Genomic DNA, 22,518 nt, shown 5'->3' with positions numbered 1-22,518 from the left:
AAAGAAACAAACTAATTCAATAGAGACCAAACGGATCAGTAAAGATGAGAAGGGACCTCTTGGCTAGGTAACGCCCCCCCGAGTTTCACACGTTGACATAAATGCTCAAATGTACTCAATCTTCTGATTTCAGATGCACATATCACATGAGTTATGCACACCTGATTTACATGAGTACCTCTCAAAAAAAAGGGAGAAAAGCACAGCCTCAGAGGTGTGTGGGTGCTCACAGTGGTGGTCAAGGAGCTTGTGTGTATGCACAGACACATGTAAAGTTAGAGGAAACATTCCTGCACCAGACTACCACCATGCGACCTCCAAATGTGGCTGATTGATCGTCCAGCTGCCGTTGAATTTAAACTTTTTCTGCTGCATTTTTATACGCTGCCTCCTGATTACAAGTGCCAATGGGACCAACTGCCGGATTTGCTGAAAAACTGGCATTTAAGTCACAGCGCGGTGGCATTTTGGCATACGTGACCGTAGCTTAAACAAGGGGTAGAACTGTATATTATCTGCCGGTTAAATTACATGTGATTAAACATAAATTGAGTGTTTGGATTGAATAACTTCAGAAGTGTTTCTTACAACTCTTTCACCTTTCACCCCATGGATGATCTAATGTGTCCTCACTTGTGTAACTTTGCAGAAGAAGCGTGTCTCTGAGCTGGAGCAGAGCTTAAAAGGAGGAAAAGCTTCCCAACAGAAGAAAGAGGCGTCTCCAAACAACAAGATCATTCCCAGTAAGGCTGAGGAGGTGACATTCAGCAAAGCAGGTACAGGAATTACTTTCTATTGTTTTCTTTAAAAAAAATCAATTTTCTTTTCCAAAGTTGCATCAGCTTTTATTGATTTTCCAATTTAAACTATAATCCTAAAATTAGTGCAACAAGTGCTGCAATTAATAAACGATGGAACCATTTATAGATATTTGTTTTTTTTTTGCTTTCCATTTCAAGTGACCTATTACCAGAAGCATAATTATTTTATTCAGAATTTGCTTTGGTTTTTAAAGTTATTTACTAATGAAACTTAAAGTTTTGGATTTTGGCATCATTTGATGCTTTAATATTCAGTCCCCGCATGAGTTTGTTGGTTTGTGTGGACAGACTGTCTTGTGTCTCCTCTGGTATGGTTAGGTACTGTAGTGATGTGCAAACCCTGTGCTTACAGACAGCAGCAGCAGCAGTCCTCAGAGTGTGGAGGCCTCGGAGTCTCCCACCAAAGAGGCAGACGTTACAGAGCCCTCTTTTCCAAGATTGAGGAGAGGACGACGGAGAGCTGATGATGCACGACTAGACCTCTGGGGCTTTGCTACACCTTCTCCTCCACCACCACCACCGATGCTCCCCCACGCTGACTCTCCATCATCCCTCCCAAAGACCCCCCTCCAGCCCGCACGTCGTCCGAGAGGGAGGCCTCGGTCAAACCCCATAAAGGAGCCCATGTTTCAGGGCAAGGGCAAGACGGCAAGTGCGGAGGGCGGGGCGCCTCCTCAGAAGAAACGCCAGCGGTGCACGAGCAAGAAATATGAGACGGGTGAATACATAACTGAGAGGGACAAGCTGGAGGATGGAGAGCAACTCGAAGACTCCCTGAGAGAAGATTCTGGAGTTCAGGACTCTGGTACACTCAGTTTTCTCTCAATTCACTGTCTTGACAGGAATCGGAAACATTTTTGTAGGGAAGCCTCCAAAACTAAAAGATTTTTGTTCAAGCAACAGTTGAAGTGAGTTTTTAAAAAATATTTACTGCACTGCTTAGAGATTTAGCTGCTGTCTTTGTCACTTCTATATTATTTGTATTGGATTGTTGAGCAGAAACCTTTACTTAATGCTTTGGTCGCAACTGCTCTTCAGGTGGAAACGGACGACAAATGGGCAAATCTGTACAAGCAAGGCAGGTGACTTCAAGGAAATATCAAGGTTTTAGATCCAGGTTCTAGTTCGCTCACTGAGCCTGTAGACAGAAAGTGTTCCTACACAGTTTTTCTATGGGCATGGTGCAGGCGACAGGTCTTAGTGAACACTCAAACAACATGCAAGGGAAGTAAGGGTGAAGTAGGTGAGACACAGACACATAGTACTAATTTTTCAACCCCCTGAGACCTGCGCTGGGAACCCATTAGTGTTTTTCACGTGGTCGCAGCTTTAAAGGATGAAATCAGACAATTAGGTAGTTTATGTGGTCATCTTAGCAGCACTTACGCATCACCCCAACATGCTGTGTGTTAAGCATTTGCACGCAGTCAGTAAAGAGTCAGTTCGTACACATAATTATTTACTAGAGTGTGACGTAAAGGCGCCGTAGGACAGCATCACCTGTTCATCAGAAGTGCATGCAACTTACGTTATCCCTACAAATAATTCACAATACACTAACCACACGCACAACCATGGTACATTCCAATTGCCTGACGTCCTTTAAAGTGGCCGTGTGAGACTCAAGGGAACTGCAAGACACACCGGCGGCCCTTTAAGATGTGGCTGACCTGTATGACCCTCTATGGGCATGGACAACCCAAAAACCTGCAGCACCCGCATGGGTCAACCCCCTGTACGGGTGTAGGTGAAAAAGAAAGGCATCCTCTAAACATGTGTTGTTGGAAGGCTTAATCCTGTGGTTTAAATACTGTCATCATGTTTCGCTGAAGCATTTGGCCACTGATGCTTATAATGGCTATTTTTTATCATTTGAATAGTCAAACTCCAAATTCCTTTAAAAAAAAAGGATGAATGTATCAGTTCTGGTAACAACTGAAATAGACGTCATTTTTCTGCAGCATCATTCTAAAAGGTACTATGGCATTTATTCATTTTATAATCATTTTTATCTTCTGGTTTAAGGACATTTCCAAAAAATTTGATTTAAAAAACACAGACTTGAATAACATCAAATATGGTTTTTAAATACTTCTCTTGTTACTTAGTTGTTTTGTGGGCTTTTAGGAACCAAAAGAAAATGTATTTACCATTAACAGGAATAGTTTTTCTGAAACCCATATTATACTAATGGACATTTCAGCACAAAATAAAAATAAGAATTGATTTGAGTCAATATAAACAGGCGAGGGAAATTTATTAAGTAACTTTTGTTTAAATCTAGCTTCAGAAACAGAAATGAACTTTTCATTAGAAAAAAGGACTGCAAGATGAAACCTGAGCCAACTCAAATTATTATTGTTTAGAGGAAGAAGCATGAATGGGGGGGGGGGGGGGGGGCTCTGCAGCTTATAATTAGAAAGTAGCTCATTGACAACACTTACTTAGTCCTGACAGATAAGTCCTAACCTGTCTGATGTTGCCACAAAACCGTCCATGTGAGGTTACTGCCACTCAGTATTTAATCGTATTGTGTCATTACAGATCCAAGGGCAGATCCATGTCCGAGTCCGCTCGCCTCCAGCCCAGAGCCGCCGGCCCCTGTTAAGAAAACCTCGTTCACTCGCTCAGGATCGTTTCGATATCAGGAGAGCGAGGACTCTCCGGAGTGCAGGGATAAGCCTTCAGGAAAGAGGAAGTTCAAAAGCAAACACTTGAGTGTCAGCGATGAACAGAAGGTAAACTTCTGTCTCTGCAATACAGTGAAATGAAGAAAGGAATATGTAAGATTACAGTGCCCCCCTGTGGCTGGATTGTGTTCTGCCCTTCACAGTTAGGATTTAAAACTTCTTGTTTCAGAACAAAACTAAACGCATCAGTCTGGGGAAGCGTGGCCCCTCCCTCCCCCTGGATGATGATGATGATGGTGTGAAAAGTCCATGTACGCCCCCACCTACCCCAAACAGCTTTCCATCCCCTCCCCCTAAAAAGAAAAGCTCATCGGGAAGAAGCAGCGGCTCAGACTCTCCACCAAAGAAGCCTGTTCCCCCCGAGGTTCGCCGGCTGATTGTCAATAAAAATGCAGGAGAGACGTTGCTGCAACGTGCCGCCCGCCTGGGTTACCAGGTAACCTTTTATAGCCACTGACTGGAATTTGACAGCTTTTTCAAAGGCTGTTGTCTGACAGCTTGCTGTTCCTCGTCCTCTGCAGGATGTTGTCCTGTACTGTCTTGAAAAAGACATCGGGGAGGTCAATCGGCGGGATAATGCAGGTTACACAGCTCTTCATGAGGCATCGTCTCGAGGGTGGACTCAGATCGTCCAGATTCTTCTAAAACACGGTGCAGATGTGAACTGCAGCGCTCAGGATGGAACACGGTGAGGGTTCTTCACGTGCAACACATCAGGACTCTAGGAGGGCGCCTTCTGTTTGAGGTTACACTCAGTTTTCTTTTGTTTTCGATGCTTTTCTCAGACCCCTTCATGATGCAGTAGCAAGTGATAATCTGCCTATAGTCTGGCTGCTCCTCAACCACGGAGCTGACCCGACCCTGGCCACGTACTCTGGTCACACGCCGGTGAAACTGGCCCACAGTTCCAGCATGAAGACCTTCCTGACAGGTAGCTTTTGCTTTCTGCTACAGCAAATCAGCTCACTGTAAAATCACTCTGTCGCAATTAAAAATAAAAGACGGCTCTCGCCAAGCTCGTAGACGTGAGAGATAGCTGCATAATTAAGCATGTATTTGTGTGTGGTCCTTCATCAAACAATATTAATGAAGTCTGCCTGCTCCCACTTCAGCACAGTGTCTTCCTAAAGCATTCATTAAGCAGAGTTTATCCTGAACAGTGAGCAGCTGTGCTCTGACAGCCACTGTGGCTTCAGACTCTGTTATGTTGTGATACTTTGCATGAAGCTGGGATTTCAACACAGATGTTACTGACCAAACAACTATATGAATGACCAGGTAACAAAATCAGACACTGATTGAGAAAGATTTGATTTAAAAAAAAAGCAATTTAACTGTGGAAAATTCTCCTTATCTTTGCAGGAATTGGAAATTTAGAAAGCCAGCAAGCAAAGGATTTCTTGTGTAGTTGAGTTGTCGTTTTTTGTGACTTAAACCCTTTAAAACTGAAGCTTTAGCTCCACTCTTTTTTCGACTACCATAACTCTTTGACTGTTGATGCAGTTATTTTAATTCCAGCGGATTCTGAAGCGGAGAAAGCAGCCTTGCGCAGAGATACACAAGTAGTGAAGTGTAAAGAAAAGTGGATTAAAGCCACTTTAGATTATCTAGAATCTGATGCTTTCGCATCAGAATTAAGTGATTCACATTGATTGTAGAAACGACGAGTTACGGTATGTCAAAGAGCGTGTGTTAGTGTATTTAGATGCCGCTGGTGACATCTTCAGTGTTAAAGGGCTAACCTTACCCTTCAAAAACACTAATGCAGCTTGTTGTGAGTTTGTGCAGCTTCTCCCATCTCCACACGAACGAATTAGCCTCAAAAACAAGCGTTTTTTTCCCTCACCAGGATGACTTCGGACTCTTAACCATTATTCTGTTCTTGATGTGACGGCAGTATTTGACACAATCTCACACTCTGTCCCCCTTGATCATCTTCAGAGGAGCTCTTATCTGGTTTCAGTTCGTTTGTTCACATTGATTGTATAAGAGATCTGGACTGAGTGACCCCTCCCCCTTACAATCCAAACAGGAAGTCCCCGCTGGCTCCAAGAAGCCAAAATCCCTTAGCTGTCTGTTGAGAAACAAACAGTGATTACTTCGTCATTCTATTGGTCAGAATAACCATTCTTGCTCTGCTACTTTGTTTTAATCTGTCCTTGCTCATTTAAATATTTTTAATGACATTTTTTCTTTATTGCAAGTTAAAAACTGACCAATCAGATGCTTCAATAACAGTATCTGGTGCCCGCTAGCCCCCACGTTGAACTTTCGAAGCATTTGATTAACAGATTTTGTGTAGCCTGCTTTCAAGCGTTGGGTTGTGGACTTCCAACAAGCTCTCTCCTGATTGGTGAGATTGGTTGCCATGGAAATGTTGACTTGAACTGGCTTAGCCTCAGACCAATTTCTGCTTACTGACATCATCTGAGTCCAACAGGATGACGTCCATATCACAATGTTTGGTGACCTGAAGAATTTTCTCCTGTAACCCTTGTGCTATCTTAGGCACTTTAACGTTGGGATTTGGGTCATCTAGACCCACTAGACAGTGCGCTGAACCTTTTTTCTTCAATGATTTGTGATCTTCACTGGTGTCCATGGATTACATGAAATCTTTCCACCTTTATCCACCTTTGTCACGGTAGGGAGAACACATCAATGTAAGGGTGGGGTCATCTAAGATAGCACAAGGGTTAAAACAGTAGTGGTGTTCCTCAGGGCTGTATCTTGGTGCCCCAAAACATAAAATGTATTTACCCCCTTTTTTATGAATTTGTTTTACATTGATTTAAATAGATTTGTGGATGACACTGAGCTCTGCTTTTCCACCAGACCTGCTGCTGCACTCTCACCCTCTCAGATTGTATATTCAAAGCATAACTTGGTTTTTTAGACTATGACATCCTGTACTAATTCCACAGTTTGCATCTCACTGGTCAAAACTTGGTGTCATTCTTGGAGACCTTTTGTCTTCTACCTCCCACACCATCAATATTTCACTAACACGTTAACTGTCTTTGATCTTTTCTCACGCAGCACAGCCAACCTGCTTCATGTTTTGGTTTCACACCGTCTCTATTACCCTCTATTATTAGGCCTTCCCTATACATCTCTCCATAAACAAAACCATAGTTCAGAACAGTTTCTTCCAGCCAACACCTCATTTCTTCACACAGCTTCACAGACTCCTGATCCATTTCCAGATTCTTTTAAAGTTCTCCACCTCTCCTATAAAAATATTCACAATTTGACTCCTCCATGCTGCTCTGACCTCCTTCTGTCAGACTCACTCTCCTGCTCACCGAGATCTTCCTCAGGTTTCCTCCTCATTCCATCTGCTTGTTTCTCCACCTTGGGGTCTGGAGCCCTCAGTCCGTCCGTGCCTTGCCTCTGGAGCTCCTGACTCCAAAACCCCTGCAACATTGACCCACTGCTGCATTCATCTTATCTTCAGACTCACTTTTGTCAGATCTTCTGTTCCACCCACATGCTGATATTCTTTTTAATTCTTGTTATTCATTATCCCTACTATAAAACTGCCAGTCATTTTAGGATTGTTTCAATCAAACTTTGTTTTATTCACGTTTGTAAGGGGACTGCTGGCTTTGAAAGATGTCAGTAATTTAAACCCAACAATTTAGTGTAATTTTATTTTTATGTTTATATTTTATACTAATGGGACAAAATAAAAATGCCTTTTCATGTTTTCCTAGAATACTTCACAGATCTGGAAGGCCGCAGCGAACAGAACTCCAGTTTACCCTGGGAATTCTACAGCAGCTCCCTGTTTGGTGAGAAACGGGATCTTTTGTTTTTTTCCATGGATCTAAATTCAGAAAATTCTCCTCTGCAGAAAAGAGGAGTGGAATGTGGTTGTAGGGAGTGTTGACTTTGAGTTTGAGTTTTAACATCCATGCTTCGTCATAAAATGCTACGGGAAGTGGGTTATCCAGATGAGTAGAAGCATTTGAACTGCATGTAAGAAGTTTGAGAATGTAGACTGCAGCTTGAAGAATAAGCCAAGGTTTAATTCAATGTTAATGTAAATGAAGCTTTTCTTCTGTTTATCTGTTTTGTTATACTTGTCCCTTCTCATTATTTAAAGAAATCATATTCTAAAATTTCTCTCCATGAGTATGTATTAAGTTAATCTAAGTTCATTTTCAGTATGTGTGTGTTCAAAATTAATTTTAAATAAAGGGGTATTGATTATCATCCCCTTTGGTTGCAGTCCTGTCTTGTTCCCCTCCTTAGGTACATGGTCAAAGAGTGATAGGACATTTTGAAAATGTCTTAACTGTTGTTAGGAAACAAATTCATGTTTTTTTAACTATTGTTTATCACTTTAGAGAACGGTTTTACTTAAAGAAATCTTTAGTTCCTGATAGAGATTTATGTCTCCTGTCACGTTTAAGCAAACTGGCCACCAGGGGGCGTCTGAAGTTTCTGTTGCCTGAGAGAGTCAGTTTGTGTTTTCTTGTTCCTCTGACCTCTGTTGACTTTCCTCCACAGAGACGGATCAGGAGCCATGCTGGGACTTCCTGCTCTCTGAGCAAAACCAGGATCTGGAGGAGAACGGAACAGAGAAAACTGAGCCGGACTCGGACAAAGACTGCCTCCTGTTCGAGTTCTCCTCCGAGCCGCTCCTGCCCTGCTACCATGTTCAGGTGTCACTTACACAGGGGTGAGTATGCAAAGCTGCAGCATCTCTTTACGCTGAACATGCACAGTTGATCATAAAGTCCAAGCTTTGACAGCTTTGGTGGATGATAACTCAAATGGATGGGAGTCATCTGAACTTAGAATGACTCATCACTGTAGGTCAGAAACGTTGTAATAAAAGTAAATATTATAGGTATGACTCATTGTTGTGCCAGAATTGCCTGCTTAAAACCTCAGTTTTCTGAAAATAACATTTCCTGTTTATTAAGCTCAACCAAAACACAAAGATGACTTTGAATGCTAGATCAGGGATGTCCAGCCCTGGTCCTAAAGACCTACCACCCTGTCTGTTTGCCGTTCTCTCTGCATTTCTTGTTGCTGATTACCTGACTTGGGTAACTCCTCCTTTTGATCGACTGAACACACCTGGGGGGTATTCCAGGGGGGTATTCCAGGAAGCATGTTTAAACTAGCCTGACTTTAAGCCTGAACTCTGGCTGAAATCCGCCTGAACTTGCTTACTCTGGGTATGTCGGTTCCAAAAGACCGGATATGAGTTGGCGTAATTACGCTCGACTTGGTAACCCTGGGTTAACGCACGGTACATAAAGCCATTCTCAATAGATTGCCTATTTCTGGAGTCACCATGGAAACGCGTGGTGAAAAAAAAAGAAAGCGCGACACTTGAGACGGAAGTGAGACGGAGTCTGAGATTTTAATGACGGCGGATAGAAATTATAAGTCCATCAAAAAAGTAGCACGGCTGAAAGATAATTTAGTTAAATTTATTCAAACTCAATAATTGTTTATACAACTCAAATTTACGTATTTATCTAACTAAATGTCACATTACTTCATCAATCTTTTTTCCATCTTAATTACTTATATTTCTTGAACTTTTATATGTCTAAGTTTGAGCCGGCAGATATGCTCATTTTTTAACAATAAAAAGAACGGAAAAAAATGCACGGAGTGCAAAAATTCATCACAGAATATTCCATCGCTGTCATAACAGGTTTGGGTGGTAGAGGTGCTATATAAACTCATCATCCTCTACTTTACTCTCACTCATGGTGCAGAGACGTAAGCATAGTAGGACAAAATAGCTCGGCCAAACACGGTGAAACACGATAAAACAGCTATACAACTAAACACATTTTGTAAAGAACCCACACTTAAACCCAAATCCGTCCAGACAGGCAAAGGGAATGATATCCCAGAATCCCTTGCGGTGCCGATTTAACAGCAGCATCAAAGTTACACCTACTTAATTGAATAAATTTAAATATAAGGAAAATAATTGTCTGAAAACTACGTGTTATTTTTAAGGTGACCTAACAAAAAAATGATTTATCATAACTGAAGCAGATAATTAAGTTAGATCAAAGTAAATAAGTTTATCTTTCCAACATCCATATGTGGTCTTATCAGCCTCTCATGGTGTAAAAAGTATTATCTGAGCTTTTTCATCCACTAAATCATCTTCAAATGGACACGCCATGCTGTTTCACCTCTCTGTAAACAAACTAATCTTCAACTAAACCTGCTCCGGACCAGGTTATGTTCAGAGCATGAGTTGCCATGGCAACTTGACCTACCCTGAAACATACCTCCATTTCTGGAACCGAAAGCTGAGGTTATCAACTTCCTTAGCCTCAAACTTATCGTGGGAGCTAGCATAACCTGCTTTCTGGAATACCCCCCAGAAAGCTTGTTTAAACTACCCTGACTTTAACCCTGAACTCTTGCTGAAATCCGCCTGAACCTGCTTACTCTGGGTATGTCGGTTCCAAAAGACCGGATATGAGTTAGCGTAATTATGCTCAACTTGGTAACCCTGGTTTAATGCACGTGCACGGCATGTACATAAAGACATTCTCATTGCATCGCCGATTTCCAGAGTCACCATGGAAACGAGTGGAGAAAAAAAGAGAGCGCTATACTCCAGTGAGACGGAGTCTGAGATTTTAATGACGGCGTATGAAAATTTACACGCCCATCAAAAAAGTAATACAACTGCATCATCAGCAAAAGAAAGAGTTACTGCTTGGAGAAAAATAACAAACAAAGTAAACGTACAGGTTTCTGATCTTATTTCCATCGTGACGCATACGCCGTCATTAAAATCTCCGACTCGGATATTGTAATTTTTATAACATAAAAATAAATTATGCAGTGTGGATTTGCAATATATATAAGACATTCGATTATCATGACTCTGCCTTTGACTTCAGTACTTGTGATAGATAGCAGCACTAGTGGTGCTATATAACCTCATCATCCTCTCCTTCCCTCTCACTCATGGTGCAGAAATAAATAAACATAACAGGATAAAATAACTCGACAAAACACAGTAAAACAGCTAAACAACTAAACACATTTGGTCAAAAACCCACACTTAAACCCAAATCCGTCCAGACAGGCAAAGGGAATGGTATCCCACAATCCCTTGCGCTGCCGATCTAACAGCACCACTAAAGTTACACCTACTTAATTGAATTAATTTGAATAAAAGTAAAATAAATGTCTGATAACTACGTGTTAAGGCCCGTACACACTGGGACGAATATTCGCCAGGCGTTATCCGCCAGCGTTTTTCGCCACGTTTTTTGTGTTCACACCCAGGCGATTTTCGCTGACGATGAGCCGAGCGAACATGCAATTTCATTCCCTGACATTAGATGGCGCTTAATGTAAAACAGAAATACTCCTGTACACAAGGTGGCGCTGCGCAACTTTACGCTTCTTAAACTCGCTTTTCCCTCAGAAGAAGAGAGCAAGTATTTACGCGCTTGTCAGAATCATACAAAGAAAACATGAATATTTCAAGCACCAGTAGCTCCAACTGGTGCTTGGTTCGGGGATATTTTAGAATGTCCGTCATTATTTCTTCGCGGCTGTGTAGATGCAACTCGGCGTCTATCTTCTTCGCTTGTATGTGTGCTCAGCAAGGCAGTTTTGTGTTTGAGCGCCCCCAAGTTGTGTTTTACTGTAACTTCAGAAGCTCCAGACACGTGTGCAAAAGCACCATTCTCATTGGTCGAATAGATTTCGACGCGACGCGTCAAAAAAAAAAAAAACGAACCCGAGGCGTTTTTTTTTTTTGACGCTTTGACGCGTGGCGTTTTTTTCGCGTCGGTGTGTACACTAACATTGGTGCCCTTTGTTTAGTCACGAGGCGTTAAACGTCGGCGAAAATCGCGCGCGAAATTCGTCCCTGTGTGTACGGGCCTTTAGTTTTAAGTTGACTGAACTCAAAAAAATGTTTGATCTTGAGCTTGGAGTCATTCTCCAGGTTGTGAGGTAATTTTGAGAAGTGTTTGTGTTTGTTTTTTTGTTTTTCTCCTCTTCCTTTTTCTTTTCTTATTTAAGGTTCTAACAATTTGTTGGTAGATGTGATGTTTGTATTCAGGGATGGGGAAATAAGCCATGGCTTCACCCAACACATTTTTCGGTTAATTTTGTTCAATGTTTATGTTTTTTTTCTCAATGTTTATGTTGACATTGTTCAGTGTCAATGCTTATGTTGATGTTTTTTTTTAAGTTTGTTTGTTTAACATAATCGAAATAAATATCTCTAAAAAAATAATAATAATAATAACAATTAAGTTAGATCAAAGTAAAAAAGTTTATCTTTTAAACATCCATACGTGGTCTAATCACCCTCTCATGGTGGAAAAAGTATTATCTGAGCTTTTTCATCCACTAAATCATCTTCAAATGGACACGGCATGCTCCTTCACCTCTCTGAAAACAAACTAACCTTCAACTAAACCTGCTCCAGACCAGGTTATGTTCAGAGCATGAGTTGCTATGGCAACTAAGCATACCCTGAAACATACCTCCATTTTTGGAACTGAAAGCTGAGGTTATCCGCTTCCTTAGCCTCAAACTTACCGTGGGAGCTAGCATAACCTGCTTTCTGGAATACCCTCCTGATGTAGTGTGATCAGCAGCAACTAATTGTAGAGAGAGATAGAAGGGTGGTAGACCTTCAGGACCAGGGTTGGACAGCACTGTGTTAGAAATGTGCCGGTTGATCTCAACCCACCGTGTGTCAGGGGGAACAGCAGCTGCATTGTTGGGGCCTTGGTGTAAGAAATTGATGTATAAAATATATATATCGCATTGATCACTTGTGCATGTGTGGATAATTACATTCTTGTTAGCTTAGAGGTTTTATTGTTGATTCTGGTGATGATTTACATGGTGTTGACATGAATTCCTTAAACTTTTGGCTGCCTATTTAACTAATTTCTCTTGACCTGCAATACCCTTACACCTTTTTTGTTTACCCTGCTCCATTTTGTCTGAACCTTAAAATAAATAAACGGGATTATATCCATTACATAACATGGATTGTAACAGTGAGATCCTGCAAACATCTTATCTGTTTGCTCAAATGTTGAAAAAAACTTTAAACTTTAGACTTGGAGAAAGTACAAATGTGTTGATCATTATGTGCATCATTAATCTGGTGTTTAGTTTTAGTACATCTGACTGCTGTAAAACATAATAGATTATATAATGAGCTAAAATATGACTCAACACTGTACAGCTGGATAGCTCCAATATTGCTCACCATTTTTGTTACAACTGTAATGTTTGGTTGGGGCTGTGGGGGCTGCAAGCTTTCAGGAGAGTGTACCCAAAGGGATGATGGGAAATGGGGGTGGGCTTACTCCATGCCAACAGTCAGAAGTGAATTTCTAATGAACTCCCGCCGCTCTGCAGAAACTATGTCCTAGAAACAGACGCCGTTTTTTAATTTAGGCTAAAAGTGGCAAAATCCCAATGAAAAGACCACTAGGAGCGCTTTCACAATAGATGATGGGAGTGGGACTTAAAATAATGCAGACACATGAAATGCCCACCGTCTCTAAAAGCAGGCAGTTCTGAAGAACCGTGCAAAATGCACAAAGTGTAAATGTGGTGTCAACATGTGAAAAAGGCTTTTATATCTCAGATCACAGCAGGTAATGACAAATGAGACGTTTAGCTGAAACGATTCCTGAAGTCGATAAGAAAGCGAAGGCTGGAACGTTGAAAGGATTTTCTTCCTGGAGCAGCCGGATGTTTTGCTCCAGAGTGTGACAGTCGCCAGTGATTAGTTTTAACCTTGAGCCGGTTTTCTCAGCTTTGTTTAGTGCTTTTGCTTTATAGCTGGATTCAACCCTACTAATGTGTCATTGATTTTCAATTGAAGCCAGTAGAGCTGAACTGATGCTTTTTTTTAAGGAGAACTCAGCTGTTTCGCACTAAACGCTGCGAGCCCCTCGCTGCTCTGAGAGTCCACACCTGTGGGTGGAACAAATGCATCTCTACAGCTGCCTGGCATCATGGCACACTTCCGCTTTTGCCGTGACGCAGATCAGTTTGCGAGGGTTTGAAGTCGCTGAGCATGTTTGTAAAGTTGCTCTGTAACAAGCATGTCTTTTTTTGGTGCTCTGAAGAAATAACCCAAAAGCAGAATAGAACGCCTCTGTTTAATGCAAGCAGCTGCTATATAGAAGATTTTTGAAAACATTTTTCATGTTGGTGTAACCAGTCCATTTATTTTTCCATTTATTTTCCAGAACTGATTTACACAAACTGGAAAAAGGACGGGACATACAGTGTTTTTTCTCATATATAATTATCTCTTTGCAGCTGAGTGACTGTTTGCTCATGCCTTTATATCTGCAGCTGATGATTCATCCTACTTAAACTTGAATGGTTTTTAATGCCGCTAATATTTGCTGTTTTTTGTTTGGTTGGTTTTGCAGATTTTGCAACTGGTTCCTCCTGGCAGACGTCCTAAAGCGGCTGAAGATGTCCGCGCGGATCTTCCGGGCTCGTTACCCGTATTTCGAGGTGGTGAGTCTGCCACATGCAGAGCTCTTGAAGCAGGTCTCCATCAGCCAGGTGAGCTCGGCTTTAGTGCCTCCTCAGAAAAGCAAACACAAGGAGGAGGACGAGGAGGACGACGAAGAGGGACTTGTGGAGCTGGTCCGTTGTGTACAAGAGCTTCAAAGACTGCTAGGCTCTTCTATTCACGTCTTACAAGATGAAGATGACGACGAGGAGGAGGAAGAGGCAAACGGAGAAAAGCTTTGCAGCCGGTAGCCTCTCGTCTGCGCAGTCCCCTGCGGTGCAGACCGGCTTCTCTCCTCCTGCAGGCAGAAGCTGACAGGAAGCTTCTCCATCCGGCGTGATGAGGGTCACAGACTGCCGCTACATAACGGATTTAACACTCCACCATTGACCTCAGCGCACGTCACGCAACTGAACGGTCAAGGCTGGAAGCAGCTTTCAGGTTCCTACCTATAGGTTTATTTAAATACACCAGAATTTTTTATGGATTATATGTATATGGTAGTGGATATGTAAATCTTGCCATTAGGATTTAACACATTTGCTTCTATAAATTAATTCTTGTGGCAAGAGACGGACAATTTGTTTTTGTTTTTTTGGACCTTTACTTTTTTGAGATTGTTCCTGAGGGATAGCGTTATTTTTCGACAGGAGATAATCTGAGGCTTTTATCTCAGTGAACTCTTGCGTAAAGCTAAGACGCTTAAGTCAGGGAGGCCTCTGGACCAGATGGTGGACTGTGGAGATCTGGAGGCCCACAGACAGGAGACCACGACCCACAGTCACCCTCCCAGCATCCAAGTCGTCCTGTTTCCGTCGGGAACTTCCTTTCCTCCACATTTCATTAGGAAAACCATGGTTTTTGGACCTTGAGACAGGGTTTGTTTACAGAACTGGATGGACAGTAGTTTCCTCCGAGACGCCCTTTCAACTGCAGCCACTACGGACACGCCCCCACCACCACCTGACCTCCCTGTACGGTGTTTCCAACCCCTGAGTGCTTTGTGTTGCAGTGTTTTATTCACACTGTTCGTTGTGCTTAATTTAATAGTTATTAATATATTTGACCTGTTGTGTATCTGACAACCTCTATGAGAAATGCGTTCTATGCTCGGTGCTTCATTCTAAAATGTAACTAGGATCCCTTTATTCTGAGATTCTCCTCCCTCATTCAAAAACAGTGTTTCCAACAAGCAAAAGTACAGTTTTATTGTACTGGTGCTGAAATAGATTTTTGTGTTGACAATCAATGAAGCTTTGGTTTGAAGTCGCAAACTAATAAAAAGATATTTAAGAGACTGAAGTATAGTTTGGCTAAAAAAAAAACAGAAAAAAATCGATGCGATGGACTGAAGGTGGTGCGAGATCCTGAGAGACTTTTATTTGATTCTTTTATAAGAAAATAAGCAGAATAAAGCATGATTGTGAATTCTAGTTTTTCTCCATTTTCTCAGGTTATAATCCCAAATGTTATGTTGGACGTTTTTGCAGTCGATTTTATTTTTAAATGGACTTGTTTTTTTTTTTTCTTTCTGAACAATAATTAACCAAAACAGAATCCAAAAAATGGATTTTTTACATCTTTAAAGCCCCACTTTGATCATCTTTTGATCTATTGTGAAGGTATTTCCACTGGTCTTTTTATTATTATGCCATTTTTAGCCAAAATGGAAAAAACTATTGCCAGAGTTCTTTGGAAATTCACCAGTTGTACAGGAGTGGATGCATCGGAATGGAGCATTCAGTTTGTCACAAACGTCACAACTACAAGCTTTTTCCAACAGCATTTTTTTTGTCTGCTCCTAACTCACAACAATTTCAAAAAAGAAAATACTCTAAACACAATTTTAATCTTAATTTCCTTCATATATGCCCTCCATCATCAGAAAAATACCACAAGAACATGTTAAAGACACCAAAAACATGATTTTCTTTGGAGTGGGTCTTTAATTATTGACAGTCCTAGAATCTCTCCTCAGTGAGGGCAGACATGCTGACATTTTTTTTTCTAAAAACTTGTTAAAAAAATAACTTCTGTCAGGAGAAATTACATAATCTCACAGAGAAAGCTGAATCTGACCGTGATAGTCAACTCTCCTCTGCTCAGCACATTTGTTTTCATGGCTCTAGTGGTTATGGTTAATTATTATCCTAAGATAATAGCCATGAAGATTCAGCCTTTAGTCCGTTCCCATTTTTTTCTTTTTTAATTCTGTGAAGAGTTTTACCTTAACATTACCTTGTTGTTTTGTTTGCTTTCTCTTTAAAGCTCTGATAAATGGAGCTTTAAGTCTGTCCAGTGAACCTGCAGTGAACCCCAGCATACCCTGATCGACCCCCCCCCCTTAGGCCATTATGGCAGCGCGTGGGTCTGGAACAGTTACAGCGACCTCGTGTCATCTAGTGACTCGCTGAGGTTTGTCTTTATTTTATCCACAAGAGGGAAGCAATGACGGCGGCTCGGTGCACATCGAAGCGAGCGAGCCATCCTCGTCACGCTTAACGGTTAGCTGCGGTTTCATCGATGCTGCTTTTGGTGACATTAAACTCCCCTCCTGAACCTGTGCAGATTACAATCAGATCCGTAAACATTTACCATAATCTAAACACATGAGCCTGTCTGGAGGGAATTTTCATAATGCCACTTAAAGAGGCAGTAGAAACATTTTAAAAGGATCGATAAAACAGGTTTACTGATAAAATTACAGCCACTGAGATGGAATAGTCCATGCAGCGTTCTCCTGTCAGCATATGGGGCCCTCTTTGTGGTCTCTGTGTGAATGGGGGGGGGATTGTACTGAGATAGGACATGGCAGCCCGTCCCCGACAGGGCCTCTTGGTGCAGATGGTCCTCTCTACAGTGTAACCTGTGCCAGCGAGGTTACTGCCGTTCACTGAGACCTGCTGCCAGCCCCCACCAGCCGGCACATCCTACCCCCCCCCCACCCCCCACTCGCACAAATGTGCGCACGGAACCTGCAGGATCAGTTTTTGAGTCGGCTCATGTCTGATTTTTTTTTTTTTTCTTTTGTTTCCTGGATGTCATTGCGCTGATCACGTTTCACTAGGTGTGGGGACTTCTCAGAAAGCCCCCTCCAGTCCGCCCTCCACACCGAGCCCCCGGCATGCCGTGCTGCCCATTGGCCTTCCTGAACGAGGCAGCACACTGTGATTGGAGGGAAAAGAAGGCAAGTCTGCACAAGGACCACTTACAGACTGACATGGAACGAGGAAGAAGAGATTTTTGGTTTGTTCTAATGTGAAGAAGTGAAACTTCCCTGAAAGTACAAGTTAACACACTTTGGTAAAAGTTTTTTTAAGGAAAGAACCTGTAACTTTGAAGTAAAAGCTTCATCGGGTGGTTGGAGGGAGTCTTCTTCTGTCTTTAGTCTCTTTTACTTCAAAGACCCGACAGGAAGTTCAGTTTTATTTTTTTTACATTAAAAAAAAAAAAAACGTGCGCGAACTTGTCCTGTTCTCACTGGGTGAACCGAGGACATTCGTTTCTTCAGTTGAGTTATGTAAGAGGCCTGTTTGAAGAGAACAGAGAACCCACATGGAAGGGGGGCGGGGAGTCCTGTATCTAATGTTGAGTCTGGATCTTTCTTGTACTCAAACCCTCCTGAAATCAGGTCACAACGCTGATCGGAATCTAAAAATCCAAGTGTTTTGATCAGCCTGACTGTTTGCTTGAGTTTATAGGAGTTAAGACAACATTACACAGTTGGTGTTCTCTCCTCCTATTCCTCCTTTACCTGGACATGATCACATTAAACTAACTGGTGAATTACATGCACCGCTTTGAAATAACTCTCCTGTCCCAGCTGTTCAATGTCCTTTTCTCTGTCTCTATAAGGGGACATCTAATGGGATTTAATCCAGCACCTCTGACTGCCAGTCCTGCAGCTCTAAATATAACACCAGGGAGAAAATATAGCTGTTCTGTGTTCCTTCATCACCGTTCTGCATGGCCGTTTATCTCCTCCCCACCACGTGAGCTTGCTCTGCATGCACACCAGCCTCTCATTGCTTTGTTTTTATGAACTCTGGTTACATTTGAGAACCCCTGAACCAAAATTTGAAGGTCAGTTTGCATTTATTTGCACTAGAAATTCTAGCTAAAGCTGGTTCCCTAGTATCGAATAGATGAAGTGTGTGTTTTCCTTTAGCAGAATTGCAGGAGGTGAAAAAAGTAAACATTGATATGTCATTTAATTCTCTTAATTTTACTGTGCAACAATAAACCCTTAACTTTAGTCATTTGGAAATCATTTTAAACACAAAATTCCGGAAAAGTTCAAGATAAAACTTTGAAAAGAATTAAAAGCTTAATTTCTAAAGAACAAACATCAGTTATTATAACAGAGCAAAATTGAGAAATGTTAAATTTTTTATCATTGAAATGAGTTCTTTCAAATTTAAATTTCAAGTTTCAATTCAAAACAGGCAACAAATGCCTAAAAAAAGTAAAAAAGAAAAGATTCAGTTAGGAAAATATATCGTAGATGTCTAGAAAGACAAAGTCTCAAAGGGTAAAGCAGAACAGAGGCACCACTAAAAGTAAGATTTGACAAAAAGATTAGCAAAAATGGTCAATTTTTATATTTTTGGTCAAATGCAAAAACATTTCACATTTCATAATTTATCATCCATAGCATCAACTAAAAAGTCATAGAAACTGCAGAAATGTCTGTCTGGAAGTGCCATATCTGCAGGTTTCTATTGAATCCCAAAATAAAGTGTCATCATTCAAAGTTGGAACATTGACCAGAGGAACACAGGTGTCCTGTGGGCCAATTTAATCATTTCAAGGTGGGTGGGAAAGTTCTGCTGGGAATCATGGGAAAAGAGGACAGAGACCTTCCATCATGTTCAGTTCATTGACCAGCATGGGATGATGGTCGTTACGTTCAGACAAAATGGGCAGAATGCATGTTTTGGAAGAAACTATTAACACTAAAAGGAATATTTAAAAGTTTTAAAACCCTTTTTGAAGATTTCACCAAATAGCAGAGCAGTAAAACAAGGTTCATTGCATTAGTTTATGTATTAAGGAAGGAGGCAGGGAATGAGGAGGAACCGACCCATGGCCTGTTTCTGCTCTTTCTTTCTACATCCTATCTGAGGTTCTGACGTTTTTCTCCTGCAAACAAAACCACTAAAGGCTCAGAGGACATCAAACTGAACTGCAGACGGAGGCGACAAGCTGTGCTGGAGCTCTGAGTGTGCCGTTTCCTGAGAACTGCAGGGGTCTCCAGCAGATCTGCAGACAATGGCTCACACTCACTGGGTCAGCACGGTCAGCCTCGCTAAAGCAGATTAGATTGAAAGCAGAGCAAGCAGACACAAAAACACAAACCTTTTAGCCTGTTTTTTTTTTTGTTTTTAATCTCTGTGCAAGGATGACCTTGATTATCATCCAACCAGATACGATGAATCTATGTAAAAACCGGCCCTTGCCGCTCCTAGTACTTTTATACATACACATATTAGAAACAAAAATATGAACTTTTTGTTCCTATTCTGCTGACATCTACAAAGTATAACCGATATGAAAACAAATCACAAGTACAGCTCTCTGTAGTGTTTGCTGTTCTTTTGCTGATTATCTTTCAAATTTGATGAAAGATCTTCTGTCCTTTTCCTCAGAGTACGAAAAGGGAATCTTAAAAGATGCTGTTTCGTGCATGCACGGCAAAAGGCTGGGATGACCTACAAAACTTGCACATCCAGCGAATGGGGTTATAAGCAAGCGAACTGCAAACCGGGCTGAGAGGATTGTTCTCTCTGTGTCAGGCTGTAAGCTGCTCTGGACCGCGCTGCCTCTCTCACATCTTACATAACACCAAATGATCCTCCCTTGCATGCTCCAGAGTGTCTCCTGATAGTGGTGTGATATTCTGCAGCAGTTGCACTGATGCTTTGATTTGACCCCAAAGTTTCACCCTCAAAGTTTTTGCTTTTTGTCAACACGCAACATTCGGGTGTCCTCCTTGTTTTTTTGTTGGCTTTGTTTGTGTTTTTGGCTTGCATTCTGGAAAACCCGAGCCTAAAGGTGGAATGCGGTGTTCCCGACCTTACATCTGTGTATCCTCGCTGACAAGACAAAGAGTGAAAGAGTGGGCTTTACAGACGGGATTTACAGCTGCAGCCGTGCATGGGCCTTCTTTGAATGTCAGCAATAATGAGGGAAACACTCAGCTGAATATATTTCTGTCGAATCAGACACGCACTCCAAGTGTCCAAAAATAAAAAGGATTTTCTTTGCAAAATGGACATCAAAATGATCAGTGCAGACATATTTTCCGAAATTTCCCTGTGCTAAGTGTGCTAACCATCTTTTTATTGTTGTACATAAAAACAGAACAGGAAGAGCAAGTTTACAGTGACTACACAATGATGTAGGGGACATGAAACCACCAGAAAGAAGCACAAAATGACCTCCGAAACACGGAACGACCACAAAGTAACTAAAAGCAGAACACAGGAGATCAACAGAAAGAACATCAGAGGGAGGCAGGATCATTGAGGATAACTGGAGGTTTAAGATAAAATATAAAGGGAAAGAAGAATTTCCTTAGAGATTTGAGGAGGAATCCCTGTAGAAAAAAACAGCAAAGAGTCACAATTGTCCTGAGATGATCTCCTCTCCTAGCTGTTTCTAAACTTGTGAATGTACAGATATCTGTTAGTACTGTCTCTGTTAATGAAAAAAAAAACTAGTATGGTTGCGGAAAAAATTTTTAGGCTGATAAAAGTAATTTTAAAAGTAATAAAGATCAACATAGTCATAGAAAAACAAACTAATGAGAAGGATCCAGAAAAAGATAAAGGTAAAAGTAACTTTACACTCTTTTGACGCAATCACTGCAATCCAAGAGTTTCTGTTACACTCAAATTTAAGATAATCAAGCACCAAAACAAAAATAATATAATATCTGAGAATCAGAAACATATCCAGAGAGATGTAAATAACTAATCAGATCCAAATAAAACAAGCTAAAATGTATACATTTATAATACATGTTTAACGTTAGACTGAATTCATAATGGTTATAGTTTAGTAATTGTAACCCTTGTGCTATCCAAGATGACCATTGATGTGTCCTCCCTACCATGACAAAGGTGGATAAAGGTGGAGAGGATTTTATGTAATCCATGGACACCAGTGAAGATCACAAATCATTGAAGGAAAAATCTAGATGACCTCACTCCCAATGTCAAAGTGTCTAGAATAGCACAAGGGTTATAGACCCACTCCAATGAAAATTGTGTTTTAAACATCTGGTGGTGTTTTTCTGATGATAGAGAACATGTATGAAGAAATGTAAGATTAACATTGCATTTCTGAGTATTTCTTTATTCAAATTGTTGTGAATCAGGAGCAGATGCAAAAAAGCTGTTTGAAAAAGATTGTATTATGTAGAAAATACACTGTTCTCCTCATCTGAACTGACATCTGGCTCTAAACTGGACAGTTGGATAACTACAGTAGAATATGGTTTGTCACTTTTTGAGCCGGTAATTTTAGGTTGAGGGTGTGAGAGGCTGCAAGCTAGCAGGAAAGCACATGAATGGATGGATGACAGGAGGTGGGGGTGGTCTTACCAATATTCAATATTCCAATGGTCCACATATTAGAGGTGAATTAAAAAAAAAAACTACTGCTGCTCTGTAGAAATTACGTCCTAGAAAACAACACAGTTTTTCCCCCTATAAATACTTTGGCTTAAAACAGCACAATCATAATTAAAAGACGATAGATCAGAGTGATCGGAGTCCAACCAAGAAAGATTTAATTCATAGGATCAGCATTAATTCATGTTTATGTTATGGTGCCTCTGTCAGCCCCGCCCCCTCTGCTCTGCTCTGCTCCTGACTCCACCAGCTGTGACCAATTCACTCCCATCAACCCTGTTGCTCAAAAGGAGACCCAGCTCCAGTATTCAACGCCAGTTTGTTACCCCTTATGGTGACTACGCCTGGGCCAGTCTGTCCATGTCTTGTTTATCCTTGCCTTGCCTCGAACTAACCTTGTACCTTCCTGTCTCAGGATTCATCAACACGAAGGTCACCGTGTGGAAGTTGTCTGTTACTCACCTGCTGCCTCTGAGAACTTTGGGACCGATGTGCCGCGGTATCACCTCCAGCCACATCACGAGCCTCGCTCCAGTCCGGATCGCCAGTCTGCCAAAAACAAGCCTGTTATCTCCATTGAGATTAAATACTACTTACCAAGCCACTCACCTGTGTGATCATTCTGGGTTTCAGCGTCTGGGTTTGTCTTGCCTGAGAAATATGACAGTTTAGACTGTAAGAAAATGTTTTACAGCCAGAAACAAACCAATAGACAGAAAAACTATAGACCAGGAGCAAGACTTTAACCAGCAACCCTTTATCTGTAAAGTGACACTGGTAACCTTGCCCTTAACTAAATGTCAGTATTAAACTCTTCTTTTATTCTTGAGCTTAATAAATGTTAAGGTTTC

General features: G+C 41.3%; 1 protein-coding gene and 1 long non-coding RNA gene across 6 annotated transcripts in view; both read left to right on the top strand.

Annotated features, from left to right (window-relative positions):
• The window catches only part of bcorl1 (BCL6 corepressor-like 1), a 53,649-nt gene extending 38,321 nt beyond the window's left edge, over window positions 1-15,328 (top strand). For all 5 annotated transcript variants that reach the window (XM_011479933.4, XM_011479935.4, XM_023959016.2 and 2 more), the window contains 9 exons: window positions 650-776; window positions 1,174-1,626; window positions 3,366-3,559; window positions 3,681-3,947; window positions 4,033-4,199; window positions 4,297-4,442; window positions 7,228-7,305; window positions 8,027-8,198; window positions 13,942-15,328. In XM_011479933.4, coding sequence (XP_011478235.1) covers window positions 650-776; window positions 1,174-1,626; window positions 3,366-3,559; window positions 3,681-3,947; window positions 4,033-4,199; window positions 4,297-4,442; window positions 7,228-7,305; window positions 8,027-8,198; window positions 13,942-14,281 — 1,944 coding nt within the window. In that variant the 3' untranslated portion in view covers window positions 14,282-15,328. The remainder of the gene's footprint in view (window positions 1-649; window positions 777-1,173; window positions 1,627-3,365; window positions 3,560-3,680; window positions 3,948-4,032; window positions 4,200-4,296; window positions 4,443-7,227; window positions 7,306-8,026; window positions 8,199-13,941) is intronic.
• Window positions 15,329-18,003: 2,675 nt separating this feature from the next.
• LOC110015727 (uncharacterized) lies at window positions 18,004-22,271 on the top strand. The gene is made up of 2 exons (XR_013658513.1): window positions 18,004-18,113; window positions 22,083-22,271. It is a non-coding gene; the product is annotated as an uncharacterized LOC110015727 (long non-coding RNA).
• The last annotated feature ends 247 nt before the right edge of the window (window positions 22,272-22,518 follow it).

Source organism: Oryzias latipes, chromosome 10 (assembly GCF_053564925.1).
Source record: "Oryzias latipes strain Hd-rR chromosome 10, Olatipes_Hd-rR_3.1".
In the NCBI taxonomy this organism is placed as follows: domain Eukaryota; kingdom Metazoa; phylum Chordata; class Actinopteri; order Beloniformes; family Adrianichthyidae; genus Oryzias; species Oryzias latipes.
The sequence above is the reverse complement of the archived record's forward strand: the minus strand, read 5'-3'. Positions and strand labels throughout refer to the sequence as shown.